Source organism: Drosophila mojavensis, unplaced genomic scaffold (genome assembly GCF_018153725.1).
Source record: "Drosophila mojavensis isolate 15081-1352.22 unplaced genomic scaffold, ASM1815372v1 contig_136, whole genome shotgun sequence".
Taxonomy (NCBI): Eukaryota; Metazoa; Arthropoda; class Insecta; order Diptera; family Drosophilidae; genus Drosophila; species Drosophila mojavensis.
This window is the reverse complement of record NW_025318667.1, coordinates 2392529-2407614: the sequence shown is the minus strand read 5'-3', so window position 1 is coordinate 2407614 and position 15086 is coordinate 2392529. Positions and strand designations below refer to the sequence as shown.

At 41.2% G+C, this 15086-nt stretch overlaps 1 protein-coding gene across 2 annotated transcripts; it reads right to left on the bottom strand.

The window, feature by feature from the left end:
- Positions 1-2168: 2168 nt before the first annotated feature.
- LOC6585528 (probable E3 ubiquitin-protein ligase IRF2BPL) lies at positions 2169-13445 on the bottom strand. 2 transcript variants are annotated; one of them, XM_002011120.4, is made up of 4 exons: positions 11764-13445; positions 3752-3841; positions 3027-3679; positions 2169-2927 (listed from the first exon to the last, which is right to left on the bottom strand). In XM_002011120.4, the coding sequence occupies exons 1-4, from the start codon at positions 12680-12682 to the stop codon at positions 2787-2789; spliced, it is 1803 nt and encodes a 600-aa protein (XP_002011156.1). In that variant the 5' UTR covers positions 12683-13445; the 3' UTR covers positions 2169-2786. The 2 variants fall into 2 exon arrangements, with proteins under 2 accessions (XP_002011156.1, XP_043865327.1); XM_044009392.1 differs by lacking the exon at positions 11764-13445 and adding an exon at positions 5305-5353.
- Between the last annotated feature and the right edge of the window lie 1641 nt (positions 13446-15086).

The window sequence follows — 15086 nt, the reverse complement described above, 5'->3', positions numbered from 1 at the left end:
CAGTGAAATTAGACCCGCGCATATTATCTGCAAATAAAATGGTTTGCTTGTAACATAATTTCCCATTCGAATTCCCATTCCAAAAGCACAGAAAATTGTTTTTAATATATTTTTTTTTTATATTTAAGTTTGCTTTTTCTTGTTGTTTATAGTATTTGCCAGTTTGGCTGACATATGTATCAGCTTGATCGTAATCGTTATCGTAATCGTTATCGGTATCGGTATCTGTATCGTCTCTATCCACATGCTTTGCCTTAGGTGACACTTTTCATTCGATATACTTGGTATATGCGAGCCATACGTGTTATCGGTTATCGATTCATTCTATATATATGTATATATATGTTATATATTGATCTTGATCTGTTTAGTTTAGACATTTAGTTGACATCGAACATACACAAAAGGAATGTCTTAATATGATTTCTTTATTTATTTGTTTTGTTTTTTTTTTTTTTGTGTTATTTTACGTTTTTTTTTTTTTTTTTTCTTTTCATTTTTGTTGTTCTTAGATAAATTGCCTTTATAATCTGATAACTGTATCACTACGTTACACACACATCGAGACACACATCAAAAAGGAAATGTTATATTACTGCTATATGCTGTCCACGCTCAACCTTTCTCGTTCTAACTCTTCTCTTTCTCCTCTCTTCCTGCTCTTTCTAACTTACGCTTACAAAATGTTTCTTATTTATTTTTTTGGCCTATTGCGTAATTTTACATATTTGAGATCTTCAATTATACTTAAGACTTGCACCACGGTGCCAGTGCTGCCACCAAGTTGTAGTTTCCTTTGTTATTTATTATTATTATTTTTTTTTTTTTTACTTATCACAAAAAGTGTTGAAAACAAAAATGAGAAACTGAAACAGAATCAGAGACTGAGACTGAGACGGCACAGACACAATTGAGTTAGTCGGAACGCTTGGAAGTGAAACAGCGAATGCCATACAAATTCGTTTACAGCTAATCTATGCATGTCTACTAATACATATAAATTCTTGTTTATATGTGTATATATTTGCAACTCTTCCTTGAATTTTTGATTTCACGTTAGCTTATTTATAAAACGGGCCTCAGCGCACCAAATCCCAAACGTGTCTGACTGTGTGGCAACACTCTTGTACAAATTCAAATTATTTTAATCTTCAATTTTGTTTATTTTTATTTTCAGCATTGTGTCTGCTTTTTATTTTATTTTTTTTATTTTAAGTTAGTTTGGTTTTATTTCTTTTTTTTTTATCTTAATTTTTTTTTGCATTTTAGAAAAATGTTTTTGTTTGGTGTTGTTTTGTGGCAACTTTAGATTTGCTTTATGCGCACTTTCTTGTGTTGGCATTTTACAACACAGTGTTGGTCCAGTGTTAGCAGTGGCCTTTTTTAACATCTCTTCTTCATCTTCTCGAAAATGCTAATTGTTTTCTCGGTTTTCTTGTTTTTTACAATTTCTGCTAGATAAAAAATAAAAAACAAATAAAAATTACATATTCCATGCGCTGTTGCCTCACTGAAATTCGGCAACGTTGCATAGTGAGTACCGTTAGTTAGTTGCCGCTTTGCCCATTCGACACAAATTCACAAAAAATTTTATTTTTTCAAGTTTTTTTTTTTTACGTATTACGCCAATGACATTTCTTTACTGTATTTTTTACCAATTTTCATTCGCATCTTTTCTTCTTCTTGTTCAACATCAAATATATTTCTATTTATTATTATTTATACAAATATATATATGTAGAAATACATATATATATTTGTATTCCGTTTATGTGGTATGAATATTTACAAGCTTTAGCATAAAACTGGTGTTTTGTTTTTTAAATTAAATTAAAATTAGTGTAAAAATATATGTATATATTTTAGTTATACATTTCTATATATAAAGACATATATATTTTAATGTAGTTAAGAGAACAAAAATAAATTATTGAATTAGCACAAAAAAAAAAAACTTAATGTAAGCTTAAAGACATTTGTTTTTCTCTTAATTTTCTTTTAATTAAAGGAAATTAACAACAAAAAAGTAGCTTAACTTAAGTGTATCAAAAAAAAGTTTACATATATATTTATGTTTATATATGTATATATTACGTAATGCCTATCGAATTGTTTTTGCTTTCATTGTTTCAGTTATTTAGTGATTTGTTGTTGTTGTTACATTTGCATTAATTCATTTTACTCTTTGCTGCACCTTCTTCTTCTTCTCTTTCTCTCTCTCTCTCTCTCCCTCACTTGGCTAAAAAGAATCCTTTGCTTGCGCTACAAAATGTCTGCCATCTTGCATTTGCGCTCTCTTCTTCAAATTGTTTTGGTGTTTTGTTTACTTTTTTCGTTTGCTTTAAAAGTACAAATATTTTTTTCTTTTTCAAACAAATTGCATTTGTTTTTGTTTTTGTTTCGTTTGTTGCTTATGCCTACAAAAATGTTGTTGTTGTTGTTGTTGGTCGTCATGGACAGAGCGCGCTCGCCCGTTGTAGCTGCGACGCCGGCGTCGCGACCGCCGCAGAAAAAAAAATTTGTGTTTTCTTCCTTTTGTTGTCTCGCTCAATGTAAAAATTGGCATTCGGCTGCCGTCGGCGACAGACAGACATATGCATTGTTGTTAGAGAGCGAGCGAGACAGAGTCAAGAGAGTTGCGTGTGTGTGCAGCCGGTGATCGCCGAACAATATTAAACTTCCTCTCTCTCTCACTCTCTTTCTGTTCCCTGTTCGCTGTTCGCTGTTCACTGGCTGGCTCAAAAGTGCTCCAAAGCTCTGCGCAGCTTTTTGCAATAAAATGGACATTAAGATTCTCGCTCCTTTTTAACCTTCACCTCCTCGCCTAATATTGTGGTGATTTCGCCCTGCATGAAGGCCCACGGTATGGTGGAATTGGCCAGCGGACATCGTTCCCCACTTGGGCAATACACCTCATTGCCCAGACCCTGTAAGCGATGATGGGATGAAAAGAGATGGCATTAGTAAGCATATTGAGTTTGACGTAACAAAGATAGAACGCTCTCTATCTTTCACTTTCTACTCACATTCTGTCGCTTAATGCTCTCACGACTGCAGGGAAAGCAGAACTTGTGGATGTTCACCGATGGGCATTGGACGAAGTGCGTATCCTCGAGTCGCTCCTGACAGAGCGTGCACTTCAGCGTCGCATTCTGGGCTGCGGCCGCTGCTGCTGCAGCCGCTGAATTTGGCGCTGCGCTGCTGCCAGGCGCACCGCTAATGCCAGCCGCGCTGCCGCCACTGCTACCGCCGCCGCTGCTGCTGCTGCTGCTGCTCATGCCGGGCGCACCCTGACTGCCACTACTGCCCGGCCCGGCGTTGACGGCGCCGCTGCCATTGCTGCCACTCGGTCCGATGGCGCCACCGCCGCTGCCGCCGCTGCCATCGCCAGCAACGGCGTTCGGATTAGGTGGCAGCGATGAGGGTCCAGCGTTGCCATTGCCAGACGCAGAGCCGCCACCGCCGCCGGCGCCAGCGCTGCTGCAACTGCTCAGCTGTGAGTTGCTCGGGCCGCCCGGTCCGCCTAGCGAGCCGGCGACGCCGCCAGCTCCGCTGCCAGCGCCCAAGCCAGCAGCAACGGCGGCCGCCTGCACTGAATTCGAGCCGCCAACTTCGCTGCTTGTGACCGTTGTGCTGGATACATGGCGAGAGCCCGACGAGCGGCGACCCGACGAAGAGCCTGCACAAGAGAACAATAGAGAAACGCAATTAGTTTCATTTTTATTTGTATTCACAGTTAGCTAAAACTTACCCGAGCTATTCGGCGAGTGAACACTGCGCGGAGGCATCGGCCCCGATGGTGGGCTCGATCCATTGCGACGGCTGGCTGGAGACAAGTGTTCTGCAAATGGAAGAACGAATGGAAAAAGAATTAGAATACGCAAACAAGAGTAAGAGAGAGGCTGATATGTAAAGACTCGTCCGTTGATAAAAGGGAGACTCAATTTGGAGAGCGCTAGGCAACTGAAAGAAAGCTTTACAGCTTAACGGTTAACATGGAAGAGAGCTTAATCGACATAGAAGGGAAAGAGAAAGTGAGAGAGATCTCCTGTCTTTGTCTCCTAGTCAATATGGCGTAAATTTAAAAAAAAAAAAAAAAAAAAAAAAAAAACAATTTTTGTTAAATTGATAACGCTCTGTTCGACTAAGAGATGCCCTAAATCCTGCTATTCACACACGCACACATACATACATACATACTTACAAATCTAAGCGCGCTCTGTTTACTGCGTAGTTTATGCAGCGACTGCGCTCCATAGGCGACTATATGCAATTTGTTAATGAAATTTACAGGGCAGCCAGATAGTAGTTAGTTAATTATCTCTACTATATAAACATAAAATATGTATACATATGTATGTGGGTAGGTGTATTTTCAAATTGCGTTACCATAGCTCTGCAGAGTATCTGCTCGTCGAGCACCCTCAACCATTGTATAAGTCGACATACATTAAATAGTAAATTTGACTATCAAGCATTTTAATGAAACAGTTGTTTGTTTTATTGACAGCTTACTGTACATCAAAATGTTAAGCTAAAAGCCAAATGCATATTTACATACATAAATACGTCTATACACATGCATACATATTCACAAAGCATGCAGCTATGCATACATACATACATATCTATGACATGCATAAAAATGCTCGACATTTACTTAATGAAGGCTGCTTTCGTTTTTAAATTGCGAATGAATCAAAAAGGAAAACTACTAAATGAAATCATTTTCATTGCAAGATGTTTTTTCTTCTCTTCATTCGTCTTTTTTGGCGCAATATTTGTAATTTTAGAACTTGGCACGGAACGTTTCACAGTTTACTCACACACATACGCACAAACACATGCATGTGCTTCTTTGTATGTATGTTGCCAACAGCAACAGCAACAGCAACGACGACAACGACAACATTTTCATTCACCAGCAGCGACAACAGCGGCAACGTGACGTCACAGCACAACACACTGTGCAGGTTGCTGGCCCCACTGTGCCGCAGCGCAGCGCACGAACACCACAATAACAACAACGACGACAACAACAATAGAATCTTCAACCAGCTGGTTTTTTGCAAACGCGACGTCAGTTGGCAAAGTGCCAGAGCGCTAGGCAGCGAAGCAAACGACACGAATTGAAACGAAACAAGTTTTTGGTGCTGCTGCGCATACGTCACAAGGCAGCGACGCATGCAGAGCAGCAACAGCGACCGAGCGAGCGAGCTAGCAAACGTGCAGAATGCAGTTGGCAGTTGGCTGGGCCGGTTTTATTTTTTTTTTGCTTTTTATATATTTTGTTGTCTTCTTTACTTTTTATTTCTTCCTTTTCGTTTTCTGCAAGCATGCAACGCGAGACGAGACTCTGAGACACTTCGTGTATGTATACCAGATACGACGACACACACACACGCATACTCACGCATACACATGCGCAAGCATATTTGTAGTTTTGTTTTGACTGTTTGCTTTGGTTTTTTCGTCACGCAGCCGGCACGGCCGCCGCGTGACTTGCCGAGCGGCGGTCACGCCAATTAACATACACACAAACGTAATTTATATATATACATATGTATTATATATAGGTACATAGTTGTATATATTATTTATATATAGATATATGTATTAAATATGCATAGTTATGTGAGCAAGTATGTGTGTGCGCACATGCGCAAGACTTAACAGGCCGCGGTCGCGTCTCTGTCCCGCTGCTCTGTTAACTGTTGCTGTTAACATGACTTTTTTTTATTACTTTTATTTTACTTTTTTCCTTTGCTTTTAATGAGCTTCAACATATTCAGCGCACGCGCACGCGTAGCCACAATTTACTTTTGCTGCCGATGATGATATTGAAAAGCTACAAGAAAGAAGCAAAAAATACAAATACAACAACAGCAGCAACAACCCAGAGGCACGCTGGAATTGAGCTGGGCTTTAATTTGTATGCCTAGCGGGGCCGTGCACATTGCTCAAATGTCGACGACGCTGTCAGCGGCCGCACAGTGGGCTGCATACCAAGTGCTACCGTCTGCCCCGGGAGTGCTGTTATGTTTATTTATTGGAAACTGTTGCTGTGTTATTATTGTTGTTGCTGTTGCCTGTTCCTGCGCCACGTTGCTAAATTGGCGAGTCAAAAAACGCGCACAGACAATCGCAATTTGGTGCGTTGGCGTTGCCGTCTCCGTTGGTATCGACGTCGACGTCGACGCCGACATCAGCGTCGTGCGTGCTGTGTGTGTGTGGCCTCACCAATAATGAAATGTGATTTTTTATAGCATTTGTTTATATTTTGCACGAAAATGTGTAAAAATAATAATAATAATAAGCAAGAAGAAGAAAAACAATAAACAATGACAACAGCAGCAGCAACAACAACGACAACAAAGTATAGCAGCATCATCGACATGTATGCAATGCGTGCAGAGCATCGCTGCCGCCTCCATTCAAAAAGAGCGCGCGAGAGAGCCGCACTGAGCGCCATGTGCACAGTGAGCAGAAAGCCATTTGTGTGTATGTAATTAATATATTTACAAAATAGAAATTTTAACTATTTCAGTTAATTATTTTGTATGTATAAATATATATATTTGCATTACATACAATTTGATATAAATATATTTTCAGTTTCACTTGGAAACAATCAATTTGCTTCAGTGTGAATGCAGTAGACATTCAGTTCTTCGGGCCAATCTATTTTTAGCTACAATTCTTTTACATTTCATTTCATTTCTATTTTCTGCTGCTTTTGGCATCATATTTGCACACTACAGCGCAAACATGAATCATTTGTTAATTTTTAAACACAGAAAAAACTATTTGCCTGTATTAGATGAATGAATGGGGCCACACCCCAACACATACATATATGCATATGTATGGTTTATGTATGGTTTATAGCCTATATGTTTAGATCTTGAAGAATTTGCAAAATTATTCAACTATTGTTATTGAAAATGAAACATTAGTGCGTAATTAGAGAATTTTTATATTTTCTTTTTGTATTATTAGCAGATTATTTCAATATATGTACATAAGCCTACAAATCTCTCCATTGATTTCCGTTGATAATAAGCCTTCCTTCCATATCAGCAAACAGAAAGAAGAGGAAAGCCGTAATCAAAAATAAACAAACGATATGCCTAGAATAGAGCAGCACTTAAGTCGTGTGATCTGCCTCTATCTAGAAAACAAATACTAGCCCTATCTATCTATATATATATGTATATAAATGATTATATATGTGTACATAAACCACACGCTATCAGTCATAGTTGGCCATGGATAAGATAAGATAGTGGCCTCAATGAGGAGCAGGCAATTACCTAGCGATAAGATAAGAGCCCAAAAACAGCTGTGTGCATAAAACCCAACCAACCCAAAAGCAAACGAAAGTGGAGCCACGTTCTATATATGTATAGCATATATACACAAAATAAACTAATTTAATTGGAACTTATATAAATAGCATGAGAGGCATAGCACTTATCGCAAGGGAGCTCTCATAAGTGCTTTACTCATGATCGTCTTATCTGCTCAGTTAATGCATATGCTTAAAGTGCTTGGGAATTACAACGGAAACGCTTGAAAATCTCAAATTTACATTTTGATTTGCTTCTAGTTATGTTAAGAGAAAGCGACAAATTATTTAGTATATATATCAAAATTATATAACTCTTGATAAACACTCACTCTATGAGCCACACTCCTCCCACACTCACGTCAAATACACATGTCTGAACCATGGAATCGATAAATCATTGATAATGCAATGTTTAATCTACATTATCAAAGCGCTAACTCTGCTTTATTGATTATATTTAATCGTATCTCTGTTCCTGCATACATAATGAATATGCTTTCACATACTTACTTTCACAACCACTGTACCTGCTTATCTGCACCACTGTTCGACTGATAAGCACTGCTCGCTGATAGAACGTTAGATAAGATATGTCAACGCGGCATGATACCCTATTTTATTGTCTCGCTTATCATCCATTGGGGCATGTGCTTGCGACTAACCAAAATAAAATTTTATTAAATCTGCTTTTCTTTTCTTTTTTCCGTGATTTATGCACCCAAGAACAGTGTCGCTTTCATTCACACGTATTACGTGCGCTTGTAGTGGTTGGTCACACTGTGCACTGATGCAGCTAATCAGCAGGCAGAGCTAGCGGTGGCGACGTCGACTGCGATGTTGCCTAGGTTCATGCACACACACACATAGACACACACACACACAAGTGCAAATGCTCTCATCGCAATATCTCTCTCTGCATGCTGCTGTTCACGTGTTAACGGTAAAGGTGCTGCACTGCATGCTGATGATGAGATGCTTCTGATTGACAGAGAGCGTGCCTAATTATTACATAGGGCAGTGCGAGACAGACACAGAGCGAGGGGGAGAGAGAGAAGCGTGTGCACAATGAAATATTTGTGACTAACGCGCACATTGGAATGGTCGCAAATGTCTGCGCTCTCAATGCAAGCTGCAATTGCAAGAGAGCTGAATGTATACAACAAAGCGCGTTGAAGGAAGGAAAGAAAGAGCGAGCGAGAGAGTGAGAGAAGTGGGCGGCCGGGAGCAAGCAACTCGCACGTTCTATGTGTGTGCCTAAATATTTGTGTATGTATGCAGTGCATGTATGCATTATGTTCTAAGCTATAAAAGCTGATGCTGTTGATGAATACATATACATACATACATATTTATATTTATACATATCTATCTATCTATCTATATATATATATATATATATATATATATATATATGTATCAATATTGTGCAGCCTTATTTTGTATGTATCCCACAATGTTGTATTTTTAGTATACACACAGATACATATACACATACAGAGTTTGGTAATGAAACACTAGTACATGCATACATATAATATACAAAGCACAAACGTAACGTAAATACAAGCAATAGGCAGTAAATGGCCGCAGCAAAGTAAAACGAAAAAGACCTAAAATCAACAAGAAGCATACATACGTGCATGTATGTGTGGATGTATGTATGTATACAGAGAAACACGCACAGTGTGTCAATGCGATTGTCAATAAGATTCGCACTACATTTTACAAAACACTATTATAAAACAAATACCATCGAAATGCTGTACAACGTAAGTAACAATTAAACTATCAATTACATTTTTTTTTCTCCAACTCAGCAGTAAATATTTTACTAAACTTATATGATCATCAATGAAAATACGCTTGGGCCCACTGTATAGCGGCAGATGACGGCATCGGCATGCGCGAAAAATTCTCATTATTTTGGTTTTCATTTCTATTTGGTGAGTATTCGGGCATGTATACACATATGTACATGAATATACATATACATAGATATAGATTGTAAGTAGTGTGTGTGTGTACGATAAACGTTGCTGTTGCAGTTCGCCGTTCCGTATACTAACTACAAATTTTATCTACACTGTTTGCTGTTCTGCGTATGCGCGCGTATCTGTGTAAGTGTGTGTGCAACTTGTTATCGCATAGCGTAAAACAGCAAAGGAGAAATAAAAACCAAAACAAGTTTAATGACGTTTTGCGCGCGCACACACACACACGCACGCACGAACACAAAAGAATGAGAAAAACAAAAAACAAAAGAATGAAAGAAAAAACAACAATATACAAACTTTGAGAACCGAGCAGTAAATCGAAAAACCCGTTTAGCCCAGGCAGCAGTAACAGCGAGAGAGCGAGAGAGGCACAGTTACAGCAGTAATAGCAACGACAGAGCTTTGGCACGCAAGAGAGAGAGACACAGTTACACAGCTCAGCTTAACTCACAATCCAGTAGCATCAGCAGCAGCGAGCGATGTTGACTTTTTGCACGTCTGTTTTTATTACATTTTTTCGGGTCGCGTACCGTCCTTTCGGGTTACGTGTAGCCGAATACGAGTTGTATGTATACATACATACATACATATACATATATGTATGTATGAATGTATATATATGTATCGTACATACATACATATGTATTTCTGTGAATGCCTGTTATGTATTTTAGCTTTTTAGCTTTGCGCATGACGAGCAGCAAATGCCTTTTTATGGCAAGGGTTGGCAGCACCAAAAGGTGCCGCTACTGTCAATGAGGGTTGCGTCGTCGCCGTCCTCCTTGTTGTATTGCAAAATGCGTGCAACTCTGTCTGTGTGGGTGCCTGTGTGCTTGACTGTGTACGTGACATTTTGGTGTGTCCAAACTACCAAAATTAGTTAAACAAATGCAATTTGTTTAGCTTTGCCCGTGTCTATTTATGTTTCTATCTCTTTCCCTCTCCCCCCTCCATTTGACCATGCACTTGACGCCTTCCAAGCTTAGCAAATCAACATACATATGCGTGTTTTACACACACACTCATACGCATTATTTGTTGTGGCCCAGCGCCTGGAAGAGCTCATGCGTTCCAAAAAAAAAAAAAAAAAAAAAGCTGCGTCAAGGCAACCCACCAACTGCAACTGCACCAGCAGAAGCAGAATTAGCTCAGCGACTGCGCCTCTGGCCGATAAGCTGCGGCGGCGACATGCTGATAACAGGCTGTATGTACATGGTATACATATTTATGTATACATACATATATATATATATATATATATATATATATATATATGCATATATAGACGACGGTTCCGTTATCTAATCTGCTGTTGACGACGCTGCGTTGCCAGTTATCAGCCAATAGTCGCGCTGCTGCTCGACTGATAAGCACAACTTATTTCTTCCTATCTGCTATCTCTTCCTGTGCCCCCACTCTCTCTCTATCTCTGTTGCGCCTAGTCTGTCTGTCTATCTATCATCCCTCTCTCTCTCTCTCTCTTTCTCTCTGTCTCGCTTTCGTTCTGATAAGCGACAATCACGCTCGCTCACTCGGCTTGGGATTTTGTGTGCCAGTTCGCAGCGGCGCTTATCTTCCAACGGTACACACACACACATGTATACACATATGTGTACGTGTGTGTGTGTGCATACACACGGAATCGAAGCTTTTGCATGTTTCTCGATGTTCATTGGAAACATTTTGAAAGATGTTAAAATTGAAAAATTTGAAATCAGAGCTGAAGACATATGTTTCATAAAATATGTATGTATGTAGTATACATTGATATATATGTATATGTATATAAATAAATGTGTTTATAGATAATGGAGAATTTTATTTGAATAAAGCTGCCTTTGTTCCACTGTTAACACAGCATGGAATTTACAGCTATTCTCTGAATTTGCCATGAACAAATACTTGCGGTACTTTTTTTTTTTTTTTTTTTTTGGTACCAACTAACAGGGTATGGCGCAGTCGCTGCTTGCTAACGTGTACAAGATACTATAAATACCAAGGCATGCATGAAATGGCCAACAAATTTCTCACAGTTTTTACAGGGTATGGCACAGTCACTGCTTACTAGCTCCATGTTTTACAGTTGTGGATTGGAGTAGGTACTCAGAATAAAGTGCCAATAAAATACCAAGGCATGAAATGATCAACATAGTAGTGAAGTTGGTTTTATAGGGTATTACGCATTGGCTGCCTATTAGTCAGCTAACAACTTTAACAGCTACTAAAAGAGCCAGAATGTAATTTGACAAGATTTTCATGTTATGAATTTTTACAGGGTATTACATAGTAGTTGCTTAGCCACACTACACACATCTACTCTGCAAGTACCTGACTATGAGACTTGTCTGCCTAGTTTTAGCTTTAGTTTCTCCTATTCTACAGGGTATTCGACTAGTCAGTCGTTGTTGCATAACTCACCGGCTGCCTTGAAGGTCGACGCATCGAAGCTGGGCGCCCGCACCGGCTGCTGCTTGTCGCGCAAGTTGAGCTGCCGCTCGGGCACGTAGCTGACCGCGGGCAGCGATTCGCCCCGTGTCAAGGGCGGCCGCACGCCGTTGGGATCATCGAGGGCGCTGCGCTTGACGCTGGAGGGGCCGACGCCGACGCTGCTGCTGCCGGCAGCGAGATCGGCAACGCTGACGCCGACGCCGACGCCAACGTGCGGTGGCCCGTGCGATTGCTGCTGCTGTGACTCAATGTCGACGTCCTCGGAGGGCGGACGCTTCAAGTTGACGGAGAGGGCGGGCAGCAGAGCTGAGGCGCTGACGCCGCTGCCAACGGGCGGCTGTTGCTGCTGTGTAACGGGACCGGGTCCAGGTCCGGCACGCTGACCGGCTGTGGGCGGCATATGGTGGGGCGTCATATGGGAGATGCGCACCGGTCGCACATCCGGCGCCGACTCCAACTTAACGGGAAAGTCCATGACGCCGCTGCTCTGTTGCTGCTGCTGCTGTGGCGGCGGCGGCGGTGGACCGATGCGCGGCATCTGATAAGCGGCCGCCACGGCATGATGATGTGACAGCGACAACGGGCCTGGCCCGCCACCTGTCGATGTGCTCGGAGCGCCTCGATGCTGTGGCCCGCCACTCAGCTGCTGCTGCTGCAGACTCTGCTGCTGCTGCAGGACGACGACTTCGCCGTTCTCGTGGGCGCGCTTGCTGCTCGGATGCAGCCGCTTCATCTGCCTGGCCGCGTCCAGCACCACCTCGATGCGGTCGGCGCCCTCGTAGTTGACGCAGCCGCGGCACACGGCCTCCGAGAAGTCATTGATCATGGCCCAGGGCATGCGGGGCAGATCGCAGAGGTAGCAGTGCTGCCTCTTCGTTTGCAGCGACATCTCGTTGGGGTTGGGGTTGGGATTGCTGTAGTTGCAGTTGTTGCTGTTGTGAGGGGGTGGGGCTGGGTGTATTTGTATATGTGCTGTGTAGATTTCTAGTAGTTCAACTGGAAGTCGAATGGAATGCACTGCTGCAACGACGACGACGACGACGGCGTCGACAGCGACGGTGACTGCGGCTGCTGCGACCCAAATTTACGCGCGCAACTCGACCCACTTTTTGGCGTCAGCGTCGCTGCGCGCACAAATGCACAAGAACAAAAAAAAAACGCACACACGAGACAAACGCACACACGCACACACGGAGTAGAAAGAACGAGAATTGGTTTTCTGTCAAGCGCTTGATTAATTGCTTGTCGATAACAAATATCGATAATTGTTTAACAATGGCGCCGCTTGCTGCTGCTCTTGTTGTTTTTGTTGCTGTTGCTTTTGTTGTACCGGCGAATTGTTGTCGTTTTTATCATTGCGCTCCGGCATTTTATACACATGCATCTACACACATATACATATGTAAATTACTTCTTATAAATTTGTTTGAAGCACAGAGAATATATATTCTTGTTCAGCACGACTAGCTGACACGCTATAGCCATGTCCGTCTGCAAAACTTGTTTTTCAAATTTTTTTCTTTTTCTTTTTATCTGCTGCTGTTAGCGTCTTGCGCTTTGTTATTGATTTTCGCTGCTGCACACACACACATGGCCAGCAAAAAATACAAAAAAAAAATTTATTTATTTTTCTAAACTTTGTTTTTTTCCGTACACTGGCAAAAAAAATGTAGTTTGATTGTTTTTAAATATTTTTTCTATTGCGCTGCGGCGCACGCACACATAAACACGCAGCTGCACATGTATGTATGCACGTATTATACATACACGTACGCTTCAGTTTTTTTCTACGTCTTTGTCGCCTGCACAAAATACACACATGAACAGAGACGGACATACACAGAGACACGCACACACAGAGCACAGAGCAAAGACACGTACCGAGCGACGCTCAATATGTGTGGCCAACAACACCGAAGAATGTTTAGCGTAAGCGTAACTTGACGCGGCAACGTTCGGCTACAGAATGATGAAAATGAGCGGTGCGCAAAGCAAAGTAGCGTAAAAGCAAAACCAAACAAAAAGAAGAAAAGAAAAAAAAAGCAGGCACGTCAAATAGTCAGCAGCACTGACGCCCCAGTGGTAAATGTGCACATGCAGATAGCCAATGTAACAGGGATGTTTATACATCCGTACATATATATATGTATGTATCTATGGAAATGGACAATTGGATATTGTATATTGGTATTAAAAATGAAATATAAGTTATTCGCATACTAAATATGATTATTATATATTGTGTAGTACAAATGCAGAATTATTTTAATAATTTACAATAATATAATTCAAGTTTAGGATATGAAGTAGTATAAATAATACAAATGTTACGATGTAAAAAAATTGAAACACTCAGATCTGTCAAATTCCGATTCATTGTACATAGTAGCTTATTTCAGTGATGCCAATTGGCAATTGGGCTTCTTGCCGTTTACTATTGTACACATTTTTGAGTTCATGCGCGCACGCTCTCGCTCTCATATGTATGCGTGCGCCTTTTGGCAGATACACACTCTCACACATGTGCATTTACTTCTACAGTGTAAGCTCTACACTAAGAACACAGTCAGCACATCGGATGTCCGTGTTGTGCAGGCAACTAATTCATGGCTATGGCGTGTCGTGCTAGCGAGATATCACTGTATCACATATACGTATTTCTATGCATATGTGTGTATGACGCGATGTATATATACACCAAAACACTTACACATATACACATATACACAACAGTTGTGCGTCGCGTACGTGCGAGCACGTCATAAGCAAAAGCAAAACGCAAAGCATGGCGCTGACGACGCTGTGACGACGGGGCATGGCAATGGGCATGTCGTGCAAAAGGGGCGCGTTTCGTGTTGGGGGTTGAAACGAGAGCAGCGACCATTGCTCCAGTACACTAGCGTTGCGTGTATGTATACCATTTGTACAGGCACATATATGTATGTATGTACGTACATATATACATATTTATCTATAAATATATATCCATGAATGTATACATACATATGTAAATGTACATGGGCTAGCGTATACATACGAAATTGTGGCACAATCACATGCTACATACATACAAACGTTCGTGTATCGATACACAAATGTAGACCTTGAATACGTAACGGCGCGTCGTTGTCTCTGCCGACGTCGCTGCTACGTCACGTCAGTGGCGCTCGCAATTGCAGCGGCAGAGCCTGTTAATGATTGCAGTAAATTGCATTGACAGTGGCGCAGCTGCAGTTGCTACTGCTGCACCGAATGACGTATAGCATGATGACTACATTACGCATTTTTAAACC